A 26,391-nucleotide genomic window follows, 5' to 3' on the forward strand; every position below is an offset into this window, starting at 1 on the left:
TCACTACTACGACCGGCGGAGACGCATTTGTTACATACACCACACTATTAACCCACGTCTACGCCAACGAAGGGTATTCGGTATCTTCCAACTGTGTTTGTAATAGTCTGTTTTGGATATCTGGATATCTGTATCCTTTTACTGCTTCTAATATATATAAAAAGCATTTTGGTGAAATGATGGTCAATTATTAGTCCTTAAAGAAGCACTATTTCGATTTTTTTTTTTCAGTATGTAAAAATGAGCGAGTTTTGTTAACGGAATTCTGAACTGGAGCACAAGAAAAGCTAAACGATGGGCTTGAAGGCAGAAAAATCCATTTTCACAACGAAAAACACTTTATGCACATTTCATGTACATTACATTATATTACATTAGGGACATCTCCACATTTATTAACCAGGAATAATAAGCCAAATCTATGCTTGACAAGTGAGTTTTCACAAATTCCTTATGACCGTAAAGAACTGTCCAAGTCTAACGATCGAGATTCCAAGTAACTGGAGACGGAACTATTTTTGTACTCCACGTACATCATAAACCATGGAAATCCTTTGAGAAATGTAAACGTTATTGTGCTTTTTATCCAGAAAAACCATGGCTCCCCTGTTTACTTGTATTTGTTTGTAGGGCAGTCTTGCCTGGATCGATATGGCAGACACGTCGATGTGAATGCTTACGTGCGCAGACACGTAACGTTTCTTTGGAAAGTGACATCGCCAACTACTGGCATGGCATGCATAACAGCGCATAATAATAATAATAATAATAATAATAATAATACTGCCATAATACTGCCAACTACTGGCATGGCATGCATAACAGCGCATAATAATAATAATAATAATACTGCCATAATACTGCCAACTACTGGCCTGGCATGCGTAACAGCGCATAATAATAATAATAATAATAATAATAATAATAATAATAATAATAATACTGCCATAATACTGCCAACTACTGGCCTGGCATGCATAACAGCGCATAATAATAATAATAATAATAATAATAATAATAATAATACTGCCAACTACTGGCCTGGTATGCGTAACAGCGCATAATAATAATAATACTGCCATAATACTGCCAACTACTGGCATGGCATGCATAACAGCGCATAATAATAATAATAATAATAATAATACTGCCATAATACTGCCAACTACTGGCCTGGCATGCGTAACAGCGCATAATAATAATAATAATAATAATAATAACAATAATAATACTGCCATAATACTGCCAACTACTGGCATGGCATGCATAACAGCGCATAATAATAATAATAATAATAATAATAATACTTCCATAATACTGCCAACTACTGGCCTGGCATGCGTAACAGCGCATAATAATAATAATAATAATAATAATAATAATAATAATAATACTGCCATAATACTGCCAACTACTGGCATGGCATGCATAACAGCGCATAATAATAATAATAATAATAATAATAATAATAATACTTCCATAATACTGCCAACTACTGGCCTGGCATGCGTAACAGCGCATAATAATAATAATAATAATAATAATAATAATAATAATAATAATAATAATAATAATACTGCCATAATACTGCCAACTACTGGCATGGCATGCATAACAGCGCATAATAATAATAATAATAATAATAATAATAACAATAATAATAATAATAATAATAATACTGCCATAATACTGCCAACTACTGGCATGGCATGCATAACAGCGCATAATAATAATAATAATAATAATAATAATAATAATAATGCTGCCATAATACTGCCAACTACTGGCATGGCATGCATAACAGCGCATAATAATAATAATAATAATAATACTTCCATAATACTGCCAACTACTGGCCTGGCATGCGTAACGCAGTGTTTTTAGTCGTTTTCGCGGATCCGTGTGAACGGTTTTAACAACGTTGTCGTCTGGATGCGAAACTTTTCAAAGGAAAAACTTCTCCGTTTTTAATACATCGTTGTCATGTAAATGTATCCTAAATTGCCCCTCGGTGTGAATGTGTGCGCGCGCATGGTGCGCTGTGATGGATCCAATAGGATCTGGATCTACCACTATAAAGCTGTTGCTGAAAATGATCGAGTGAATGAATTTATCTGGATTTCTGTTTTTTTTTTTTTTTTTTTTTTTTTTTACTGACTTTTGAACAACTGGAAATGCAGATACAGTGACCGTGTGTTAAAACACTTTTACGACTGGAGTCCGATCAAGGAGATCACGTCTTGCCTCGAGCTCTGTTTGCAAAGTTTTTATTTATTTATTTATTTATTTATTTTTCTACGTGAAATACTACTATACTGCCTTCCTGAAGGTTATCTGTCCAAGGTTCTTTATCGGTGCGTTTGGCTACAGATTGTCGTATAAGTGCTAGAGGAAGAACGTTTAGTGGAAGGATCGTATATCAGCGAGGGTGTGAAGGTCAGCGTGACCTTACCCGCAAGCTCAGAGGATCGAGTGTGTGCCGAGTCATCATACTGCAACAAACCGCTAGTAAATGAGGGACGACGGTGAGCAGGAAGCAGTTTACTTCAGTTTACTGTGCAAATTTTATGGAAGGTGAGGGGAATTTAACATTAGAGTCGTGTGTGTGTGTGTGTGTGTGTGTGTGTATTTGGGTGTGGCTGGTGCTAGATGTTTGTCAGTGGATGAATGGGTACATTGACAGTCCTACACAAGCACTCGTTAAGGTGCAGAGCTGTGCAATAACACTACGGTCTCATTTATTTTTTTCACTCTCTGGGTTTTTGTCTCCCTCACTGCACTTTATAGCCTGAGAGAAACAGATCTATCAAAAACACAATCTTCGTTCACTTTATCTTCCGAGTTGTTTTCTTGGTGCCTGTGTAAGGTTGATTCGGTCGGTGCCTGGTCCGTGTGTCATGGCGGCAGAAAGAAGGTTCAGTGTGGTGCTTCACGATGGAGTCGTGATGTTAATAAGGCTGTTTTACAGGGCTGTAGGGTAACAGTGTTTTCCACATGTACTCACGGTACTGCAGGTTTACTTTCATGTCTAACGGGCATTGTGGTTGTTATTAAGGGTGGGGGATGTGACGGAAGTGTTACATAAGGATTTCTACAATACACGATATGTATCATGATAGATATGTATTACTGCAGCACCTCTCATCTTGACTTGAGAGTTTCGTCAGTGTCAGTTGGGTTTAGGTGGCATAGCAACCATAGAGGTGAAACTGGGACATGCATAACATAGTAACTGTGGTTTTGTTTGACCAAAAAAAAAAAAGTGTGGGTAGTTTTTCTGAAGGTCTGCAGATGTGATCATTTGTACCTTCTCACCGTGGCATGCAAGTTAAAAAATAAAATAAAATAATTATTTCCCTCGTTTTGTTCATATTCATCTGTTTCAGATGTTTCTGTATGTATAGGTGTGTGTGTGTGTGTGTGTGTGTGTGTGTGTGTGTGTGTGTGTGTGTGTGTGTGTGTGTGTGTGTGAGAGAGAGAGAGAGATTGCATGTGTGTGTTCATGTGTGCAGTTCTTTAGCTGGGGAAACCCCTGTTTTAGAGGTTTAACAGAAGTGAAATTGGGGCATGTTCTACTGTTCTACTCGCACGTGAAGCACAAAGCTCATGATTGTGATACCATTCTAGCCAAGGCATAGCTTAACATTCTCAATGCATGCACTCCTTCTCCTTCACCTTCACCACCTTCTTCTTCACCTTCTTCTTCTCCTTCACCTTCACCACCTTCTTCTTCACCTTCACCTTCACCACCTTCTTCTTCTTCTTCTTCTTCTTCACCTTCACCACCTTCTTCTTCTTCTCTTCTTCACCACCTTCTTCTTCACCTTCACCACCTTCTTCTTCTTCACCTTCACCACCTTCTTCTTCTTCACCTTCACCACCTTCTTCTTCTTCACCTTCACCACCTTCTTCTTCTCTTCTTCACCACCTTCTTCTTCACCTTCACCACCTTCTTCTTCTTCACCTTCACCACCTTCTTCTTCTTCACCTTCACCACCTTCTTCTTCTTCACCTTCACCACCTTCTTCTTCTTCACCTTCACCACCTTCTTCTTCTCTTCTTCACCACCTTCTTCTTCACCTTCACCACCTTCTTCTTCTTCACCTTCACCACCTTCTTCTTCTTCACCTTCACCACCTTCTTCTTCTCTTCTTCACCACCTTCTTCTTCACCTTCACCACCTTCTTCTTCTTCACCTTCACCACCTTCTTCTTCTTCACCTTCACCACCTTCTTCTTCTCTTCTTCACCACCTTCTTCTTCACCTTCACCACCTTCTTCTTCTTCACCTTCACCACCTTCTTCTTCTTCACCTTCACCACCTTCTTCTTCTCTTCTTCACCACCTTCTTCTTCACCTTCACCACCTTCTTCTTCTTCACCTTCACCACCTTCTTCTTCTTCACCTTCACCACCTTCTTCTTCTCTTCTTCACCACCTTCTTCTTCACCTTCACCACCTTCTTCTTCTTCACCTTCACCACCTTCTTCTTCTTCTCTTCTTCACCACCTTCTTCTTCTCTTCTTCACCACCTTCTTCTTCACCTTCACCACCTTCTTCTTCTTCACCTTCACCACCTTCTTCTTCTTCTTCTTCTTCTTCTTCACCTTCACCACCTTCTTCTTCTTCTTCTTCTTCTTCTTCTTCTTCTCTTCTTCACCACCTTCTTCTTCACCTTCACCACCTTCTTCTTCTTCTTCTTCTTCTTCTCTTCTTCACCACCTTCTTCTTCACCTTCACCACCTTCTTCTTCTTCTTCTTCTTCTTCTTCTTCTTCTTCTTCACCACCTTCTTCTTCACCTTCACCACCTTCTTCTTCTTCACCTTCTTCTTCACCTTCACCACCTTCTTCTTCTTCACCTCCTTCTTCACCTTCACCACCTTCTTCTTCTTCACCTTCTTCTTCACCTTCACCACCTTCTTCTTCTTCACCTTCTTCTTCTTCACCTTCTTCTTCACCTTCACCACCTTCTTCTTCTTCTTCTTCACCACCTTCTTCTTCCTCACCTACTTCTTCTTCTTCTTCTTCTTCTTTTTCTTCTTCACCACCTTCTTCACTTTCACCACCTTCTTCTTCTTCTCCACCACTTTCTTCTCCTTCTTCTTCTCCACTACCTTCTTCTTCTTCACAACCTTCTTCTTCTTCACCTTCTTCTTCACCTTCTTTTTCACCTTCTTCTTCACCACCTTCACAACCACCTTCTTCTTCTTCACCACCACCTTCTTCTTTACCTTCACCATCTTTTTCTTCACCGTCACCACCTTCTTCTTCTTCTTCTTCTTCTTCTTCTTCTTCTTCTTCACCACCTTCTTCTTCTTCTTCTTCACCACCTTCTTCTTCTTCTTCTTCTTCACCTTCTTCTTCTTCTTCACCTTCACCTTCTTCACCTTCACCACCTTCTTCCTCTTCTCCTTCTTCTTTACCATCCTTCTTTGCATTCTTCTGTTCTTCTTCTTCATCGTCCTTCTTCTTTGCCATCTTATTATTTGCCGCCTTCTTTTATTTTTACCGTCCTTCTTCGCCACCACCTTCTTCTCTGTCCTTCTTCACCTTGTTGTTGTTGTTCTTCTTCTTTGCCTTCATCTTCTTCTTCTTCTTCATCTACTTTTTCTTCTTCTCCTTTCCACACATGCAAACCCAGAGTAGCGCTTCTCTTCCACAGTGAGATCACACGGCTAACCACAGATTTGTGGCTGTTCGTCTTTACCCGCCCTTTCTTTTTCTCCTTTAATTGTCACGACACTGTGCAAGTGTCACGACACCCCCCCCCCCCCCACACACACACACACACTTTCTTGGCGCGATCTTATCTCTCAATCTTACTCCGGTCCTTCTTCTAAAAGCGGGGACGATAAGGCCGAGATCTAGAGATGACTAGATATAGCAGAGAGGACTGTGGGTAAGTTGACACTGGAAGTCCCCTGATGAAGATTTCAGTGAGTGAAGTAACGGTTATGTCTCCGGCTGTCGCGGCACAACCACCGAGACTGCGGCTTTACAATTCCGTTCGTATCCTCCATTACGTATTTGTTCACGCTGTTCATGTCCATCCTTTCAAATGTTAACAATATCTAATTATTATATGTTATAATTATAGTATTTAGCATTCGAACAAATCCGAATTAGCTATATATGTCATTTTATAGTACCGGAGAAAGTACAAACATTAGCGTAGCATACAGGCCTAGCTGTTCTCTGATTGGATGAAGCCCCACACACTCATTAATTATTCAAGATCGTCATTAGCTTGTCCTGGCATAATGACGTATTGTAGCACAGACTTCTCACATAAGCCCGATCAGAACTGGATCATCAAATGTAAACGTTATAGATTCATTTTCATGTGTTTACCCACCGTAATCTTTACAGTAGCTCTGTAATTAGATTCTACATCTCTACTCATCTTTTTCTTCTTATTTATTGCCTGAAGGGCTGTATATTCACCAGAGATGCTCACCTTATAGGATCATATAATAGGTGCACTCTAATTCTCAGCAGAAGACCTTTTAAGAGTCACTCGCCCAAAAAGAGTGTCTGACGTGTGTGTAATATGATTTCACGGAGGCGTAGTTTGTTTATTTTTTGTAGTCGACTGTGGAAGTTTGCATAGCCTGAAATGAAGATGATGCGCAAAGTTCCCGGAGGTCTCATATCACTTTAAAACATCGCATCTCCCTGCCTGAACGTCATAAAAAAAAAAAACGATCTAGTAACTTGTATCACCGCCTTTTGAGTGTCTTGTGAGAACTGTTTGGTTTTTCCTCACGCCTCAGGACACACTGTCTGCAGCGTCCGGGATGTTGTGGAGACTTATCTATTAACTCCGTTGACACTAGAGGTCAGACTAGCTTCCTACTTTTCTGTAGATTGATTATAAAATCATTTTTTTTTAAAAATTTTGCTATTAAGAATCATTTTCCCCATTACAAAGAGAAAATTTTTTTTTTTCCCTCCCCGATATGCTCGTGTGCTTCTTTGTCTCTCTATCCATTATCCCATCGTGTGATTAAGACCCCCAGTATGTACAGTCATCATGACTTATTGCTCTGTCTGTCCACTGTTGCAGTATATGACTGTGTAGCACACCTTCAGCAGAGCTCATGCAGGATAATGAGCAGCTCCAGGCCTAATAAAACACACATGTTTCCCAGCTCTGTGTCCTGTCACATACTCGCTGTCAAACACCGAGCCCAGTCACAGCCGCTGAGGGCAGGACATGACTCGGTAACATCTCCTGCCTGTCCTTATGTCCCCCGAGCACACGTGTGCGTCACACACCCTTCAACGCCATTGGCTACTTCAGGATGAGTCGAAGGAGCCAGCTGCTCTCGCCACACGCCGAAGACGGGGACGCCACCGCACAGAATATAGTAATGAAGGGAAATGCTCGCTCATAGCAACAGAGATACACAAGTACAAACAGAGAGACTACTGGCACGCTTACATGTGCGCGCACACACTTCGTGGTGCTCACTGAGGCTCAGGAAGGTAAACTGTGAGCTTAGATTTTTGTGAGCATCGCTTTATTTTCCTATTTTAGTCATTTTCTGTCTAGCAACTGCTAAACACCAGGCACTTGCTTCAGAGGAAAGGAATTCAAAGTGTGTGTGTGTGTGTGTGTGTGAGAGAGAGAGAGAGAGAGAGAGTGGTGTGTGTGTGAGTGAACCGACACAGTAGGGATGATGCAGCTGAAGAGTTGACTTATACAGAGCAGGATAAATTTAAACAGAAACTCCGGTGACGTTGAGATCCTCTTTCCTTCTCCTGATTGTTCCACCGTGCGAGAGAGACCTCTCGTCTTCAGAGAGAACGAGAGCGAGGGACTGATCGTGGACATGGCGCTCTGGGGTTTGTGACTGACGATTCACAGGGCTTTGTGTGTACCAGCTCCCGGTTAGCACCGTCCGTCTCAACGTCAGGGGGTTTACACATCTGGAAGCAAAGCAGGCGCGCGAGGGTCGATGGAGCTGTCCGATCCGGCCCTGTGGACGTCTGTGCTGTTCGTGGCCGTGCACTTTGTGACGGCGGCCGGCGTGTGGCTGTGTTGCAGACGCAGAATCGGACGAGCAGCTGCAGCTCTCAACGGTATACATCTCTGTCTTCATGTCTCTCTGTCTCGCTACCTCACTAAGGAACTCTGCCAGTTCCAAGCTAATTTATTCTCTAGGCCCTTCCTCTTCCTCTTCCTCTTCCTCTTCCTGTGGCCTCCGTGATTCAGATCAGAGCTACCTCAACTGCAGCGCTGCTAAATTTCTAGCCAAGAGAACTACATATGGGGCTACAGATTTTCAGAGCAGAGAAATTCTGCTAGTTTCTTGAGAAAGTCCTTTGCAGCTGTGTTCCCCTGACATTTGCTGCGTGCGGTTCATGAATTGATAACTTGTAACTAACTTCCTGACCCCCGAATAGAGAAAAACTAAAGAAAACACCCCCTCGACTTGGAGTTCCTACTCGGGTGTGGGGAAAGTGTCCTCAACTCAGAGTTCAGCAGAAGCAACATGACTGCTCAGAGCATCAACAGTAAACAAAGTAGCACTTATTTACTTTAAAATGAGACATGATGTATATAATGGAAGCCCTTCGAGGCAATGCATTGTTATTCTTTCTTTCTTTCTTGTTTTCTCGTGATCCCTCCGTCACTTTTCTGTGTACTCGCCATTACGTGTTGTTTTTATTGTTCTGGAGGGAGGAAAAGCTTAGCGCGGTCGCGCAGCATCATGGACGAACAAATTCATTTCCCCTTTGATCGGGGACTCTGTACTAGCTCTACGTCCGTCAGTGATCGACGACTTCCACGTTAGCGTCCGACGCTTGAGGAGGGGACATCTCTCTTTCTTAATGCGGAGATCTCGGAAAGTCCGTCTCTACAGCACTCGGGTAGTAAATTTATGACTGCGACGGCGAGGATGCAAACACGCGTGCAACGCCAGTCCCATTCACAAGGCGTGAGATTTTCTCGTGGTAAAACCACGTCATGAGGAAACGGCTTTTATATCATGTCGAGATCACGAGAAAACAAGAAAGAAAAAACATCAACAGCGCGTGGCCTCTTGGGCCGTCCGTACTATATAATAGTAAAGTACTAGAAGACATATTAGCAATCTGTAACACTGACTATACAGGAGGTAAATATTCATTACAGTGGTCTTCAACGTTTTTGCTAAAACAAGATGTAAAACCTCGAACTTAAAGGGATAGTTCAGTCCAAAAATGAAAATTCTGTCATCGGTTTCTCACCCTCGTGTCGTTCCAAACCCATAAGACTTCCGTTCATCTTCGGAACACAAATGAAGACATTTTTAATGAAACCTGGGAGATTTCTGTCCCTCCATTTACAGTCCATGTAACCAAAACTTTCCAGCTCTGGAAAGTTCATAAAGGCATGGTAAAAGTCGTCCATGTGACTCCAGTGGTTTAATCCCGATTTTTATGAAAGATATTATAAGGGATTATATTTTTAAAAAAAGTCCGAGTGTGTTTTAAAGACGTTTAGTGTGAGCGTCGTAGTCTCTACGATCACAGCAGCAGTTGTTAGGAATAAATCTAGAGTATGCAGGTGAGAGGATCCACTGAAGCGAGAGAGAGAGCGTAAACTGTTTTTAGGGAGTGTGAATCTTTATGGCATCCAGGAGAAAGAGGACTGGATTAAACACTCGGGTTTTGACTGGTTGAAATCAGCACGACGGACGACAGAATGAGAAATGACGAAACGCGACGACATCCAGCCACCCGGTTCTTTTATATACTGCTGAAGAGCAGCAGAGCCGAGGTGCTGTATCTCACGTGTGTGTGTGTGCGTGTGTGTGTGTGTGTGTGTGTGTGTGAGAGAGAGAGAAACGGAGAAGTGTGGTCTTTTAGGTAACAGTTTAGTGCCCCCTGTGGGCTGCACGATGTCATAGATATTTCAATCTCTTAACTATAGATAACTGATTGTGATACTGATGACTTTAGCTAAAATGACCAGTCGTGTCTTCTGGAGCTTCACGTTCATATATTTTGGGGACATTCAGTTGCGTATTGTGGTGGCATCACCACCATTTCATCGAGTTATTTACCTAGTTAAGGTTTTAATTCAGGGACAGTAGAGCAAATGGGTAAATTCAAAGATTTATCCATCAGAAGAATTGTGGGTTTATAATTGAAAATGTTTTGTGATTGATTTATACATTTTTAATAAAACTCGTCATCTAGTTGGCTCCTAAATTATTGTAAATAATCTCAATTGCAAGACTGAGCAAAAACAAAATTGCGATTAGTTGCTATTGTGCAACCCTAATATTAGGTGTATGTGCGTGTGTGTGTGTACAGAATAGTTTATTATTAGCTAAAATGGGAAGTAAAACTTTGGGTCAGGCTGGGTGGAGCCAGCAGCTGTGTGTGTGTGTGTGTGTGTGTGTGTGTGTGTGTGTGTGTGTGCTTATTTTAGATGTCTTTCTGGACACTGTCCTGATGGCCATCTCTTTTCTTGACCCGTCTGGAGAATATTTATTGTACCCTGTGTGATTCCTGTGATTTTTCTCTTCACCGTGCTCTCTGTTCAGCCTCACCCGGTCTGATCTCTGGGTCTGATCACGGCAGTCCTAACAGTGTGTTACTCACTGCTTTATTATTACTCTGGTTCATACCGTCACTGCTCAACACTTAGCTCAACACTCAGCAGTTAGATCTCGAGTATTGGTGTCTGGCGGTGTTTCAGTGAAGACGCTGGCTGGTGTGTAAGTAATGTAATAAAATCTGAGTGTTTCACAGTGAAGTTTAGGCTTCAGATCTAGACAGATTTTTCCTAGTTTCCTGTGTCATGAGGAACACTTCTTTAATGACAGGAACACAATGTGCTAAAAATGTTCCTTTTAATGCCTGCATTTTCCACTTTTGACCACAATGAGGTGTGTGTACACGGGCTGGACTCTTGCTCATGGCACTTTTGATGGACAGTGCTTTTCTGTGTTGTGGGAAAACTTCCTATTAAAGGTATTTCATTTTACGATGATTAATTCATCTTCTGCATTGTCTGTTTGCTTTCGGTTTTAATTTCTTCTTAATTGAACTGTTTTGTCTTTGTACACATGGTTAATGATTCAGAATATGAATGACATTGCATAACAAAATGCTAAATGGTAGTAATAATTAAGGCTGTGTAATATGACAGTATGATACCAATATTGCAATCAAACAACATGATCAATAACACGATAGTATATGAGAATACACTTTTCTAAGTTCTATCGTAATTTTGTTTTTAACACTATTACCTCAGATTTTTCTTAAAAAAATAAAAAATAAATAAATTGAGACAGAAATCTCAATGTTTAGAGGCCCTTGTTGACACATTAACATTAAAGTATATATTGTGTTTATTATGAACATGCCTAATAAGAATATCCATCCATCCATCCGTCTATTTTTCCTACACTGGGTCACCTATCTACACCTATCCCAGGGAACTCTGGGCACAAGGTAGGACAGGGTGCCAACCCATCACAGGGCACAAACACACACTATGGGCAATTTGGAAATGCCAATCAAGCTACAACGCATGTCATTGGACTGGGGGAGAAACCTGGAGTACCCGGAGGAAACCCCTGAAGCATGGGGAGAACATGCAAACTCCACGCACACAGGGTGGAGGTGGGATTCAAACCCCAAACCCCAGAGGTGTGAGGCAAATGTGCTAATCACTAAGACACCATGCCCCCCTACGTAATAATAATAATAATAATAATAATAATAATAATAATAATAATAATATATAGTGTGTGTGTGTTGAACATTCTGCAGAAATATGGTAGAAGCACTGCGCCACATGTGTCAGCGTTAATGTGGTTTAATTCGGTTAATCCTTGCTCCATGGTCACAAATGTAATAGAAACTAATGGGATGATGGAGGCTGGTCGTCGCGCAGGAGCTCTGCCAGTAGCGGGAATTCATCCTCTGCTGAATATGAGCCGTCCGTCTCTCCGGTCTCGTCCTGTTCCCAAACTCGGCGTGGCCAGTCACCGTTTCATAATATCGCCGCCTGATCGGAAGTTCCCTTGGACTCCCACGGATTTCGCTCGTTCTGCTGCTCTCAGAGAACAGTGCAGCAGGGGGGGGGGCGGAGGATGTGCACCGTGCCAGCCTCAGAGCGTCACTACGCACATGGACCGAGAGGGAGAGAGACTGATACTGAAACAGAAACCCAAAACAAGCATGGATGAAGGAAGGAGGTAAAAAAGCAAGACTGGACAGTGGACTTCGGACTCTCCGAGAGATTAGAGGAGATAAGACTGAGAGAGTGAGCGAGAAAGGGTGGGGGATAAGCGTGCTGTGTGGCATTAGCTCTTAGCGTAAGCTCTGATATTTATAGTTTAGAGGGCTGCAGGATAACAGAGCTACGCAACAAGACTCACGCACAAAAGAATTCGGGGAGAGGTGCACAGCGACGACGGCAGCAGAGACGCAGGAGAGAGGATGAAGAAGGGAAAGGAACACACAGGAAGATGGATAGCGTAACACTTACAGTCTCACTGACAACAGCCAGGAAGAGGAGGAGTGACGATAAAGCTCTGATAGAGGGAGTTTGTGTTTGTGTGTCAGCCTGTGTTTGGGTCAGTGGACCTTTGAACTCTGACTGATTACAAACGTCTTTCCTGAGTGGCTTATGCTGATTGACTCGTCTCTGACCGTTGTATTGCGATTGTGTGGTGTCATGCTGATTGCTGTCTGATTGGCTTCTGCCGTTTTGCCGACTCACATGTTCTCCGATTGGTTTTATCGATTAGTTCAGAGGCACATTTTGGTAGTTGGAAAAATCAAACGTTCTGCTTCCCGTATACATTATAATATGTTGGGGTTTGTTTTTTTTTTTCTTTCAGGGGAATTAATTTGACTCAAATGTGTAAAAATTGTAATGCAGGAAGTGAACTTGAGTTACATTGACGCTCATGTTTGTCAAGGGTTCTACGGTGACCTCTTTCTGGTAGCCTTCATTCTAGGGCCTTACATAGAACATTTAAAAGGCTGAATTGTGAACAGGCAAGTGTTCTTGCATCTTAAAATATAAGAGCCTGTCATGTTCGTGTATGCAAACGCTGGTAATGCAGTTCGTGTTTAACAAGGAATGGGGAAGATACGAATACAGTTATTAGCATTTCCACGGATAAAAGGAACGTTAAAGGGGTTCGTCACTTCTTCCTATAGGAGTTCTATGTGGAGTCCTCGGAAATCTGAGGATTATAGGATCCTACATCGTACGGTACCATCAAGGGTTCCTCTAGAGGGACAAGCTGAAGAACGCTTTAGGGTGGAAACTTGCACACAGTTTTACGTGCTTCTATTCCTTTAACTGTGGAAGCAATTTATTATATAGTATTTTTAACATACCATGTGAAGCAATATACTGTATTATCTAACGTTTTTGTTTCGGGAAGCAGATCCAGACCCCGGGGGTCCACACATACCCCACTCATTCAGGTCTTAATGAAAATCAGCTCCTTCCCAGAACTCCCCTAGTTTTCCTGGTCCTTCTCTCCTGAGTGCTTCCCTTTCACTTTTGTTTTGCTTGCATCACTACCTCAGCAGAGCTCCTTAGAGCCCCCCCCCCCCCAAACACACACACACATACACTTTGTTTCCATGTTCATATTAGATGCAGAACATCGGAAAGACATGGTGTATGACATCATCTAAAAGGGACGTATCCTGCTCTGGCTCGACTGTTCTTTGGACTTCCTTATGACGCTTGTGATTAAAGGAAACGATATCACACCCATGCGCTTAGAAACTTCTTCCTCCTGCTTTTACTTGTTCAGCCTGACTTGACTAGAAAGTTCCATGGACTGTTGAGGAGCCTGGTGAGTTAAACACTCGTGATCAGTTGTGAGTGCGGTGTGAAGTACGCGGTGCGCACGTGTTTCCCTACCTCTGCGGATAGCCGTGTGTGAAGCCATGCTTTGAATGTGGAGGGGAACTCTAGACCTTGGTGGGGGAGGAGCTCTCTGTCTGTGCATGACACACACACACACACACAGACACACACACGTGGGAGCCAGAGTGTCAGCTCTGCCATGGCAGCGACTGTAAGTTGCACACTCCCCGGCTTTCCCTCAGGTGCTGGGATTTAGCCTGCGCTCATATTTCTCTCTGGACCTTTTATCTGGAGTCGACTGGATTAAGGAGGACATGGTTCAAGAGAAAAAAACAGAGGGAGAGGTCACGCATTCTGGACTGAAAGAGGAGTAAAGCAAACTGAGAGAATGTGGCCGGACTACTATAACGAACAGAGGCTCAATGCTCACCTGTTCACGCTCATGTGCTGCACAGGTCAGTTCCTGTTTGTGGGTGGGTGAGGAACCACGTGTACGATCACGTATGTGTGCGTCTGATTGGTGTTGCGTGTTTACTCGGTGCTACAGTAGAGTGTGCGCAGGGTTGTTATTGGCTGTGTGTGTAGCCGTAGCCATGCACTACAATGACTCGCTGTATATAGAGGAACGTGTGCCTTTCTGTGACTGTCACTCCAGCTGTGTGTCTGAATTGCCAAGGTCTCTGTGTGTATTATATCCATGTTTATATTGTGGGAAAGGGGATGTCCTTGTGTAACAAGAGTGCCATACAAAAACAGTAGATTAACAGGGGCAGAGCGACATGCCTCCACAAATGTTTGCTTTCAGATCGGATTTGCTTATTTTCTGATCTGAATCAGTGATCTGTTATGGTGTGGATGCAGCATAGATCTTTCACATGAACACTGATAACAAATTTTCTTAATATTTGTCAACCTTGTGTCTGATATTTTGGATAATTGAAGCTCAGTTACTGTGAGAACTTGGTATCAGGTCAGTATCGGGGATTAGTCAATACTCCGAGCTCTGATACTGGTATTGTATGGGGGGTGAAAATGGGATTGGGACGTCCGTATTTTCACGTTTTATTAGTGTTTTGATTGCTTGTGGTTGTCAAATTGAGCTAAAAAATTTTTTCTTTCACTTTTAAACAACGGAAATATATTCATTACTCAATATTGTGCGATATTCATTAATTAAACGTTTCATATCAATAAACCATACATGCCGTGATGTTATACTTCTTTACTTTTGCACTTTATACTCTGCTACACCAGAACAACCGAGTTTCCATTCAGGGAATAAACATTACAGCTATATTTACCCATCAGATGTTTTGTAAATAAGAAGTTTGCTGAAGTTGAGGTAAACTTGGGCAGTGAGGTAAATCTGTAGCAGTGTAAGAGAAGTAGCGACTGTAAACTGTACACTTAGCTTGGATTAATAAAGGAAGACTGATGCAGCTACCTAGCTAAAGGAAGATTTTCTTAGCGAGAGCTAGCATAGCTTGTGGCTTTGACTAAAATCATACACTCACTCATTGATCCATTATTTACTGTATAGACGTTTCTTTATAAATAGTTATTTAGGAGTTACACAGGACCGAAGCACTTGTTTCGGAGCGTGCCTGGAGTGCATCCTTGATTTGGGAACGTCAAACATATCATGTGGTAGAGGTCAACCCTTACTGATACCGATCACTAAGCTGGGCAGTACCTACAGATAACCGATTAATCAACTGATTAAAATGGAAACTGAATGAAAACATAATACACAAAGTAAACTATTGCTGAACTTTATTACCAAAATAAACAGTCCTTACTGTACCATGAAAATGTACAGTTTGGATGTAAATCTTGTATGTGTGTGTGTGTGTGTGTGTGTATATAAGATTTACATCCAAACTGAATCAAAAATGAACACTTCAAATAACACAACAAAATTTGTGAGTGATAGTTTTATCTGACCACTAGAGGCCGCTCTTGTTCTGTATAATGACGGCGGACCCATCTCAGCCGCTCCCGGACACCGTTCCAGCAATCGGTTCTCGTGCCGATTAATCTGCAAAAATCAGTCAACCTCTATTACTTAGGCTAGTGATACCCTTACACGATGTATTATTGTTTAGTGATGTTTTGTAATGATTTATTAGATGTCCTTTTTTTTAATAGGTAATGGCAGATTAACCCACAACTAACAATTCAGGTGTAGTAGTAATACATAGATAATATTTTGAACTTTCAAGGCTATATGACTGTCTACCCAGTGCGAAATTAGACACTACAGGACGTTGGACATCCAAAATGATGGGACTGAGATACTGCTCTTAACTGAAACGTTGGTGTCTTGCATGTTGAATTATCTGCACGTCGTTAGGGTGCTGTACTTTTACAGAAAGGTAACAGGTACAGATGGGTGCCACTGAGCAGTAAGTTCAAATGAAAAGTCACCCTGATACTTGCGTGAAAGCAAAGCCATTTTGGAGTGACAAACCAGTTAAACATGTCCTTTTGTGAAAAACATGCAACTGCGTGTGTTGCAATTCACTGCTCCCTGTGTGTAAATGTGTGATTGATTCAGAGTGGGTTGTGCGTTGCTTGCTTGTCCTTAGAAATGTAGTCTCTGCTCCGTATTTAGGTGCTTCTACTAAATTCTTGCGTCCAAAGTCCTCTTTCGCAAACCAAAGCTCATAATCCCACCGCTAATAAAATGACTGTTGTGTTTTTTTTTTTTTTTTTAAGAAACTGAAAAGTTCAAATATTCAGAGTGTGTATGTTGACCCTGTGTTTGTGAGTATGATGTAATATGTGTGCATATCACAGAAAGGAATTAGGCCATGGAGACTCCACACTACATGGCCTCTCTATCGCTAAGTTGTCATAGCAACCCCATCAACCGAACAGATTAAATAGTAAGAGGGGGAAGAGAAAATAAGAGCTGGAGTTGGGGATGGATGAAATTCACACTCTGTGGTATCAGGCTCTATTCTGGGCCCAGCTGCCTCACTGCTCTGGTGTGTCGACGCAGCGCTGTATCACTCAGACCTGCTTATTATGCGCTGTGCATTCACAGGTTTTTCTCCAGTACAAGATTCTGTTGTCTTTTTAACGTCACTTAAATTTTTTTTTAAGGTGCTCTTCAGACATGCCGACTTTTTACACATTTAATGTCAGAGATTTCAACATTAAAGTATGCCGCTATGAGTTTTCACAAAAAAGTGCGGCAAAAGTATCCCCCCCCCCCTCCCCAACTCATAAAAACAGCAGATTAGCCAATCGACGTGTGAATCTGGAATGATTGACAGGTGTGCAGGTGTTTTGGATTTCATATTAACTGACATCCTGGAAGCCCCGCCCCCTTCACCCATCTCACATCGTTAGCAATATTTCCATGCCGAATCTAACCGTGTAAAATCGAACACGCTGTCTGAGTAGAGACCGTAGTGCGCTTGTATGGGGGGTTTTTACAGGAACTGCTGCTTCTCTGATTCAGTTACGTGTACACTTTCTAATGAATTGCTGGACATAACACCTTTTTGTAAAAGAGGAAGAAAGAACGTGTGCATGTAAATTTTTATAGTGTCTAAAACTCGAGTGAAATAGACCGGGAGATTCTTGAGAAGAATCTGCTGCCGTCCACCAGGATGATGAAGACGAGACGTGGGTGGACCTTCCGGCAGGACGACGATCCAAATCGTACAGCAAAGGAAACACTCGATTAGTTTCAGAGAGGAAAAAAAAAAGGTGTTCAAGGTGTTAGAACGGCCCAGTCAATCATCTGACTCGAATCCAACTGAACAAGATTTAAAGACGATATGTTCAGAAGAACGGGCCAAAATCACACCTGAATACTGCGACAGATTAATCTCTTCATACAGGAAGCGTCTTGAAGCCGTCATTACGAACAAAGGCTTCTCCACTAAGCATTAAATACATTTCGGTTAGCGTGTTCGATACTTTTTTTCCCCGTGTCATTCCGCTTTATTCACATGTAACTTTTTATTTATGGACTTTAATGTTGTGAATTCTTAAGATTTCCAGATTTCTTGAGTTAATCCTGATGTCTGGGGAAAATTTCATGTGAATAGCTCCATTGGAAATATATTTACTGAAAACAAATGTTGATGCGTCCACTACTTATTTCCCCCGCTGTAAATATACCCGTGCACTCAAGCTTCTAACTTTGACAAGAGAAAGAACTATACTGAAAACGTGCATCCATTAAACAAGCCTCGCCCCAAACCAGAACAGAGCTGCTCAACTCTGCTGGCTCTCCTTAAAAGCAGGGTTTCTGTGCAAGTCTAGAAAGCGTGTAATCTGTAGGCACTTTTGTTCATGGCCCAGAAAAGTATGGATGTTGCTCTCCGTAATGAAGTCTCCAGATATTATGAGTTTAAAAATCGTAGTCTTTAGACATTTACTTATTACATACCTTTTTTTATTTCCTTCTTAATGATACAAGTTCGAAGTTCACCATTGAAAATGTTTTTAAAAGACCTGGAATTCTTTTACTTAGGGAAAAGGCCCTAGCCATAATGCAGTTGAAAAGCTGCTTCTTTAACATAATCAATTATTATTATTATTATTATTATTTTAAAAAGTAGCTTATAGTTGAGGCAGAATTGAATACATGCAGGAAGAGTTGAAGATTCCGTGTAGTATTCCAGCATCTGGTATTTTGAACGTTTAACCTTCTGGTCCTTAGTGCAGAACACTGAGCTCCCTGCACTTCCTCTATGGGTTTGAAGCACTTCGATTCCTGTAAATGTTGCAATGGCATTTAAATGTGTACTATATAAATGAACTTAGGCCTGGCCTTGCTAATAAAGTGTGTTTTTATTACTCACACCCTTGCATTTGTGTTTATGCAGAGTGTTAGAAAATCCAGGCTTCCACACAGTTGTAAGCTGGAGATGGAGATCAAATGACTGTGTGTCATGTTTGGCTAATGAGTCTAATTGTCCCACGTGGACATGTTCAAGGTCCGCGGATATTTAGGTCGTCTAAAACAGAACTGCTGCGAGTCCCTTGTTAAACTGGTCTATTTTTGACTTCTATCAAGTACAGCTTAATATGGCTGCTGATGTTCGTCATGGAGCTTGTTCTATGATGCGGTGAATAAAAGTATTCGTATTGTGACATGATCTGCTGTATAAGCACTGGAGAAGTTAGTTTTCCTCACTGTATATTTTTAGAACTTGGTCTGAAAACACGAGAACAGGGAGGAGCCTGTCTAAATAATACAAGCCACGATAATGACACTGCAGTTCTCTTGCTGTTCCAGCATTAAATCTCTCTTTCTCTGCTTCCTTTTATTCTCTCTCCACAATCCCCTCTTTATCTGTCCTCCTTTGCAGATGAGCGAGACAGAGTGCAGAAGAAGACCTTCACCAAATGGGTCAACAAACACCTTATCAAGGTACAGTCCCAACATGCCGTGCTATTTTCCTGGCTTTCTGCTTTTAATATAGATAAGGACTGGCACCATTGACTTGCCTGATGATTATAATGTGTGGAACAGATGTACCACACCGGTATCGATTCAGGTAAACTGTTTTATAAATGTGACGACGTCTACAAAGCACAGGATATCGGGGGAATACATGACATTAAAAAATTTTCTAAAGGGGTCTACATTGTCCGTCGATTTAATGACTCGAACCTTTTATCAGTGTGTAAACCACCACAGTTGAGCTCCTATTATCTAACTATATTTGAATTATCTAACATTTATTTTCTGGTTTTTGTTAACAAACCCTGAACTTAACAAAGGCAAGCATTAATAAACCAAATCAGATGCTAACAAAGTAACAAGAGTAATCTTGTATATTGACTGGTTTTATTTTTTATTTTTTTTAATGGCGACTGAATTCCAACCATGATTAAAAAATATCCCACATAGATCATTTACAGCAGGAACTCTCTCTCTACAGCTTTCTCAGGTGCTGCAAACATTTAAAGGAAGTTATTTAGTCCTTATATCACAGTGCTGTTGAATTCTCAAATCTGATTGGCCAGAAGGTGGCGAGTAAATCATTCCGTATAAAAGCGGCTCGGAGTTAATTCCGTCCGCCAAGCAAAATCACAGGGTTGTATTAAACGCGATCTTTCTTATATGTTGCGATTTCTATAGTGAGTATGGTGCACATGTGTAATCAGTGATGTGCTTTTCTATGAGGAGACATTCATGGAAGGAGTCTCCGGTTTCAGCACTTTCTAATAGTCAGAGGTAAAGCTGAAACATCACGTTTTCAGACGCAAGAAAGTCATCAGGACGGAGGACTTTGTGCTTTGTCAGTAACATGCCATACTGCATTTTTAACTTCAACTGATAGAGAGAAAGAGCGGTTGAAGAGGAAACAGCTGTTTATAGCTGTTATAAGTGATCATAGGAACTAGCTTGTTTGCTAGACATTCCACAACATGAAAATGTAACTATGAATGGATAAAAAGTGTCCTGTACGAATGAAGCAGGTAGAACTTGATGTCAACGGTGTTGACCGGGAAGTCTTCACCGCCATTTTAGTTCTTCTTGGTACAAAAGTTGTACGCCTCGAATATTCTTCAAACTGGAAGGAAGCTGTTGAATTAAAAACTACTTCGTAAATGTAACCTTATCTGATAAGTTCATCTTCTTGTTACAATGATATGTTCCATATAAATCCTACAAACTTCGAGACGTTGCGCCAACAAGAATCTCAGATGGACGCGCGCTGAATTGCCGTGGTGTAAGAGGAATGAAACACGTGGAATGTGCTGTTACTGGAAACGAATCAATTTTGGGTTGGTACTGATAAATCTATCCTGTGCTAGGGCTTTAATACACCACCCCGTCGTTGGTTTATATTCCTCTAACAGCACATCCGGGCATATTTTATTATTTACGTATTAGCAGAATTGGACTGCTTTTTAAACAAATGGCTGGAACAAACACGGACTACGTTTACGTGGACAGCAGTAATCTAATTATTGACCTTATTCTGAATAAGACAATATTCTGATTAAGGTGTTTACATGTTGTAGAACATAGATCGATTAATGGCACACGTAATTACGTGCCCATAAATGGATGAGTGTTGAATGCTTTGTTAGCATTACTTATACCGTGAACATATCGTATGATACTATACCAGCTGAAGTATCACAATACCGCTCAATATTGTGTTAATTCATAATTCAAATCTACAAAGATGACAGACATGCATGGATATAAAGTAAAACGGACAGACCAGGTTTTCATCGCAATACTTTATTAATGAGAATGACTAACTGGCTATTGGAGAAACTCCAGAACAGTCATACAATTGGCAAGCAACCAATTCAGTGTGTCTCATTTTTCATCTGTTAGATGTCTCATATTTCATCCCTAGAGCAATGAAATCATGCAAATTGTCCTCAGAGTACTAAGAATGAACACAGCATTAGGAATAAATAACTGAATTTGGAAATGAACTCCAACAAAAATTATAAAATTGGGAGCGTTCGCTCGCTTACTATCGCACGTGGCTAATTTTATCGGAAGAAAGAACTAACGTGACGCATGGATGTGGCAGATGAGTCGCATCAGAAAATGTGAAAACGTACAAATATGGGTGGTGTTCAGACAGACACGCTTCCCTGCCAGTCAAAATGCAATTTGTAGGCAGTTTAAACCTGCTGTGTCTCTGTCGAAGCTCCGTAACCTCACATCATTCAGCCGTGGAAAACCCTTGTATACAGGGTTACTGATCAGAAGGTCGGAGGTTCAAGCCCCTGTTGGACCCTTAACCCTGTCTGCTCCAGGTGTGCCGTATCATGGTCGACCCTGCGCTCTAACAAACCCCACAAACCCTACCCCAACTTCCTAACAAGCTGGGATAGGTGAAGAAAAGAATTTCACTGTGCTGTAATGTATAGGTGACCGATAAAGTCGTCTTCTAAGAGTCTGCAGTGGCATTGTGCAGCAGATTATCAGCGATCTATTGAGTTTAGAAAAGATCAAAATCTTCAGCATAATTATTATTTCTGGCATCCTGCCATGCCACTGAAGCAGGCAGTGAGTGGTGTGTGCAGTCACAGCTCTACTGTACACACTCAGTGGGTGTTGAGTTAAAGGAACACACAGCTCATGATATAATAAACCGCATAATACAGAACCACGACACTGTAACAGCAAAAGGGAAATTATATTTAATTTATTTGATGAACTTTACTTGAATTACTCCTTTAGGTTACTACTGAATTCTTGAATTTTTTATATATATATAATATATAAAGGATAAAATATATATTATATAACAATATACTGTAAATTCTTTTTGCTTGCTGTGGGGCGTGATGGCAGGCAGAAGCACCTATGCAGTGGATATTAGTTGGGGTTTTTCTGGCCATCCTCACTAATCACACCAAGGCGTGGACGTGAGGAATGCTGGGTATTCTAAGAGCAGGATCAGGGACCAATCAGTTCAGAGTAATGGAGCTGGTGACCTCATAACTTAAGCTGCATTACTGTAATGTGGGTCAGACTGTAGGTGGCGAGCGCAAACGCTGGCACAGCGCCGCTGTAACGTTACACAAACGCTGGACATTGCGAGTTATATTTACTGAGGCATCGTGTGACCTTCTGGCTGGCTGTAATGGAGGATGACAAAGTCAACAGTCAGGAAGGAAAAAGAAAAGAGTGCATTTTGAAAAGAGCAGCGAGGTCGATGATGATGATGATAATAATAATAATAATAGATTCAGGAATACAGTGTCACGAATTAGTTTGGTCGGTGCGAGATAATCCAGATTCCTACCATGTTAGTCTATATCAGTAATATCAAATCATTATGATATCAGCTAGTCGGCTATTGACCGGTTAAATCTGTAACGCTCGGTAAGCATGTGTTTGTGTTTAAGTTAGGGTTTCGGATGTGTCGTTTGAGTTGATATGAAGCATTGAAAGGCTCATGAGCAGTGGTGTTGTTACTACAGAAGTGGAAACGATCAGAGCTTTGCTCAGTGGCCACTGAGGGACCTGCTGCCCACATGTGGCAAAGTGTGATGCAACAGTGTTGACTTGAGTAACAGCCGACTAATTACCAAAGCAAACACTTTTCCTACCATGCAACAGATCAACTGGTAGTAAGAACTGTTGGGATTATTACTTCATTGGCTTTTCAAATGATTTGTGATGACTATGGGCATTTTCAGCTGGCACAAAAATTTCTGCAGAACAACAAATTAGGTACATTTTTCATTTCTTTGGTTTGGGGAGAAAAAAAAAAAACACTACACAAGGTCTGTAATTTGGAAGGAATAACTCACAACGGACTCTGGATTATTACTGGATTATTTTTGTATAGCAGCACAGCCTGAAGTATGTTACTCTGCTTATAGCACAGTGATCCCCCCCCCCCCCCCCCCAGGATTAAATTATATATATATATTTTTAAGTATTGTATTGTGCATCATGCTTTCTCACTCTTATTACAGTAGTTACATTGAATGTTATGGAGCGCCTTGGAGCAGGAGCGTTAACTGGGCTGTTAATCATCCAGAGTCCAGATTCTTCTCCATCAAATAACTTTTCAAAACTTGTTTCTAAATAGACTGTTTCCATGGACTTTTTTTATTTTTCTCTTTTGAAATTTTTTAAATTTTTTTTTACATGATCGGACAAAACTTTGGATTTTTTTGTCGCCTTGGGTGTTATCACTGTTTGCCAATTAAATATAAAACCTTTTGGCTGTCTAACATAAGACTAGGCTAGTTTGGTGTCGCTAGCCAAGGGGAGGCACATCTAAGCTATCATTGTATGGGTTTAGCTGCTACAGAGCCTTATCTGTCCTTATGCTCTGCTCATATCATGTTCACGTAACTTGGAACTCATGTAGATATTTACACGTCTAGTTTTCCTGTTCAGCATGAGAGAATGTTACCGTTTCAGTTTCAACCCCTTTACTAGTTAAAAATCTACGTGTATCCGTTCTTCCCTCACACTAACTGACTGTGAGAGTTGGCGTTTGGCAGAGTTCAGAGCTGTGAGCCAATAATATCTGAGTATTTCCACGTATTTGCGTGGAAATACTCAGATAGTATAGTTCAGTTACGTAGTGACGAACCACTCCGAGTGGAGAATTATTCAGGGCTGGAGAAAAATAACTTCAGGGCCACATCCCCTAATACCCAGGCCGGGTTACACCCCTGTCTGCAAGACAAGTTAGGTCCTATTATCGCTTACTATAAACAGTTGTTCCATTACCTCGTCATGTGACTGAGAAACCAGAAATGCATAAACTCCTCTGTCCTGAAGACCCCCACGAGGGAAAACGTACAGTACTGACTGTTACAAAGTGCTGACACTCAAGCTCTTTCCATAAATGTTGAATTAAAGTCTCCATCACCAAAAGCTTCAGCATATCAGTGATTCATATTATTCTTTGTTAGACAGCAAAAAAAAACAAAAACACAACTGTTTATTATTAGCCTTGGATTACGTGGAGCCTCCATCAAGAGATGTCCCTGTAAATGTGCTGTTACTATAGAAACGATAACGCATTAAATCTAGCACGTTAATGTAAACCTAATATTTATTTTACAGCCAGAGCTGGTGTTCTAGACCGTTAATATACACCTGCTCTGTGGTTTCATCCATAATCTTCCCTACATTATTATTCATTTGGCAGGTATTTTTCCTACGGAAATCTTTTTAGTCATAATGTGTAAGTTTTTTTTTAAGTAATTTGTATTTATAGTTTTCATAATATGATTAGTTGCATATTAACTTTTTTTTTTTTAATTTATCATCAATTTAAAGCAAGCATCCTTTGACATTAATTTACCATCTTAAACATCTTTTAGTTTTTTTTTTTTTGTTTCCCGTAAGATGATTAAATTCAGCACACGCGCAGCAGGGGTAAATCCTTCCTGCAAGAAATAAATCTATTTTAAGTTGAATTGCTCGCTAACGGTCATGTCTGTTTGACAAGCAGCCATTAAAAAGAAAAACGTGGAGTCCAAGTCGGAACACGTCACCATTGTGGTTACATTCCAGTCTCAAATGCAGTGAAAGCGTAACCCGATCACCTCAAAGGTACACAACAACACACGTACTGTAAGGATCAACAGTGCAGCGTCGTGTTCTACAGCGCCAGCAGATCAGACTCTGTGTCTGTGTAAGTGAACACAGCAGGGTCACATGACGCTCAGGACTGAGCAGGTGATGTCACGTGTCTGGCAGTGTGTTGGAATTTGTGTCTGAGGCTGGTGTGTGTGTGTGTGTGTGTGTGTGTGTGTGTGTGTGTGTGTTTAGTTACACGCATGCAAGTCTCTGCTGACTGAAGAGATTATGTGTGTGTGTGTGTGTGTGTGTGTGTGTGTGTGTGTGTGTTCTGTACACATGCACAAGATAAACTTGACCTTATTCTGAAGGAAGTCGAGGCTCGTAATGTGGAGCGTGTTTGATCCGAGTGATGAGTTTCATTTTAACCGACTTTTTTTTTCTTCTTTTTTCCTTTTCCTTTTTTTTTTTATGAATAAAATTGAAGTCTTTGTTACAGCTTAAATGCACCACATTTTGTTCGCAAAGTTAATGCACCCTTACTGTGCCCTCATCACAAAACTGGTTATTTCCCCATATTCTTAATAAGAATCATTCTGAACCTAATTATTCTGAGTTAAATACTTTTTTACAATGTTTTGTAGACATTTAAATAAACACTTCATCAAAATCAGCTTTACACAGGGTCTTTTTTTCGTTTTTAAACTCAACATGACTGCTTTTCTGGCAGTTTGTTAGCCTTTCTGTCGTTCTATCTATCGTTTTATCTATATCTCCATCTATCGTTCTATCTATCTATCTATATCTCTATCCCTCTGTCGTTCTGTCTATATCTCCATCTATCGTTCTATCTATATCTCTATCCATCTATCGTTCTATCTATATCTCCATCTATCGTTCTATCTATATCTCCATCTATCATTATATCTATCTGTCTATATCTCCATCTATCGTTCTATCTATATCTCTATCCATCTATCGTTCTATCTATATCTCCATCTATCGTTCTATCTATATCTCCATCTATCATTATATCTATCTGTCTATATCTCTACCTATCTATCGTTCTATCTATATCTCCATCTATCGTTCTATCTATATCTCCATCTATCGTTCTATCTATCTATCGTTCTGTCTATATCTCCATCTATCGTTCTATCTATCTATCATTCTATCTATATCTCCATCTATCGTTCTATCGTTCTATCTAGATCTCCATCTATCGTTCTATCTATGTATCGTTCTATCTGTATCTCCATCTATCGTTCTATCTATCGTTCTATCTATATATATCTCTATCTATTGTTCTATCTATATCTCCATCTATCTATCTATCGTTCTATCTATATCTCCATCTATCTATCTGTCGTTCTATCTATATCTCCATCTATCGTTCTATCTATCTATATCTCTATCTATTGTTCTATCTATATCTCCATCTATCGTTCTATCTATCTATCGTTCTATCTATATCTCCATCTATCGTTATATCTATCTATCTATATCTCTATCTATCTATCGTTCTATCTATATCTCCATCTATCGTT

General features: G+C 40.8%; 1 protein-coding gene across 12 annotated transcripts in view; it reads left to right on the top strand.

Annotated features, from left to right (window-relative positions):
- macf1a (microtubule actin crosslinking factor 1a) overlaps positions 1 to 26,391 on the top strand; it is a 202,991-nt gene that overhangs the window by 66,312 nt on the left and 110,288 nt on the right. For 10 of the 12 annotated variants that reach the window (XR_008384522.1, XM_053612352.1, XM_053612358.1 and 7 more), the window contains one exon: positions 19,179 to 19,240. Coding sequence is in view for 11 of the 12 variants with exons in the window: in XM_053612352.1 (XP_053468327.1) it covers positions 19,179 to 19,240 (62 nt within the window). In the remaining variant the exon portion in view is untranslated. Of the gene's footprint in view, positions 1 to 7,529; positions 8,085 to 13,593; positions 14,301 to 19,178; positions 19,241 to 26,391 lie in introns of those variants that run through there. The other 2 variants (XM_053612357.1, XM_053612360.1) reach the window with 2 other exon arrangements.

The sequence above is a fragment of the Ictalurus furcatus genome, chromosome 24 (assembly GCF_023375685.1).
Source record: "Ictalurus furcatus strain D&B chromosome 24, Billie_1.0, whole genome shotgun sequence".
Classification (NCBI taxonomy): Eukaryota; Metazoa; Chordata; class Actinopteri; order Siluriformes; family Ictaluridae; genus Ictalurus; species Ictalurus furcatus.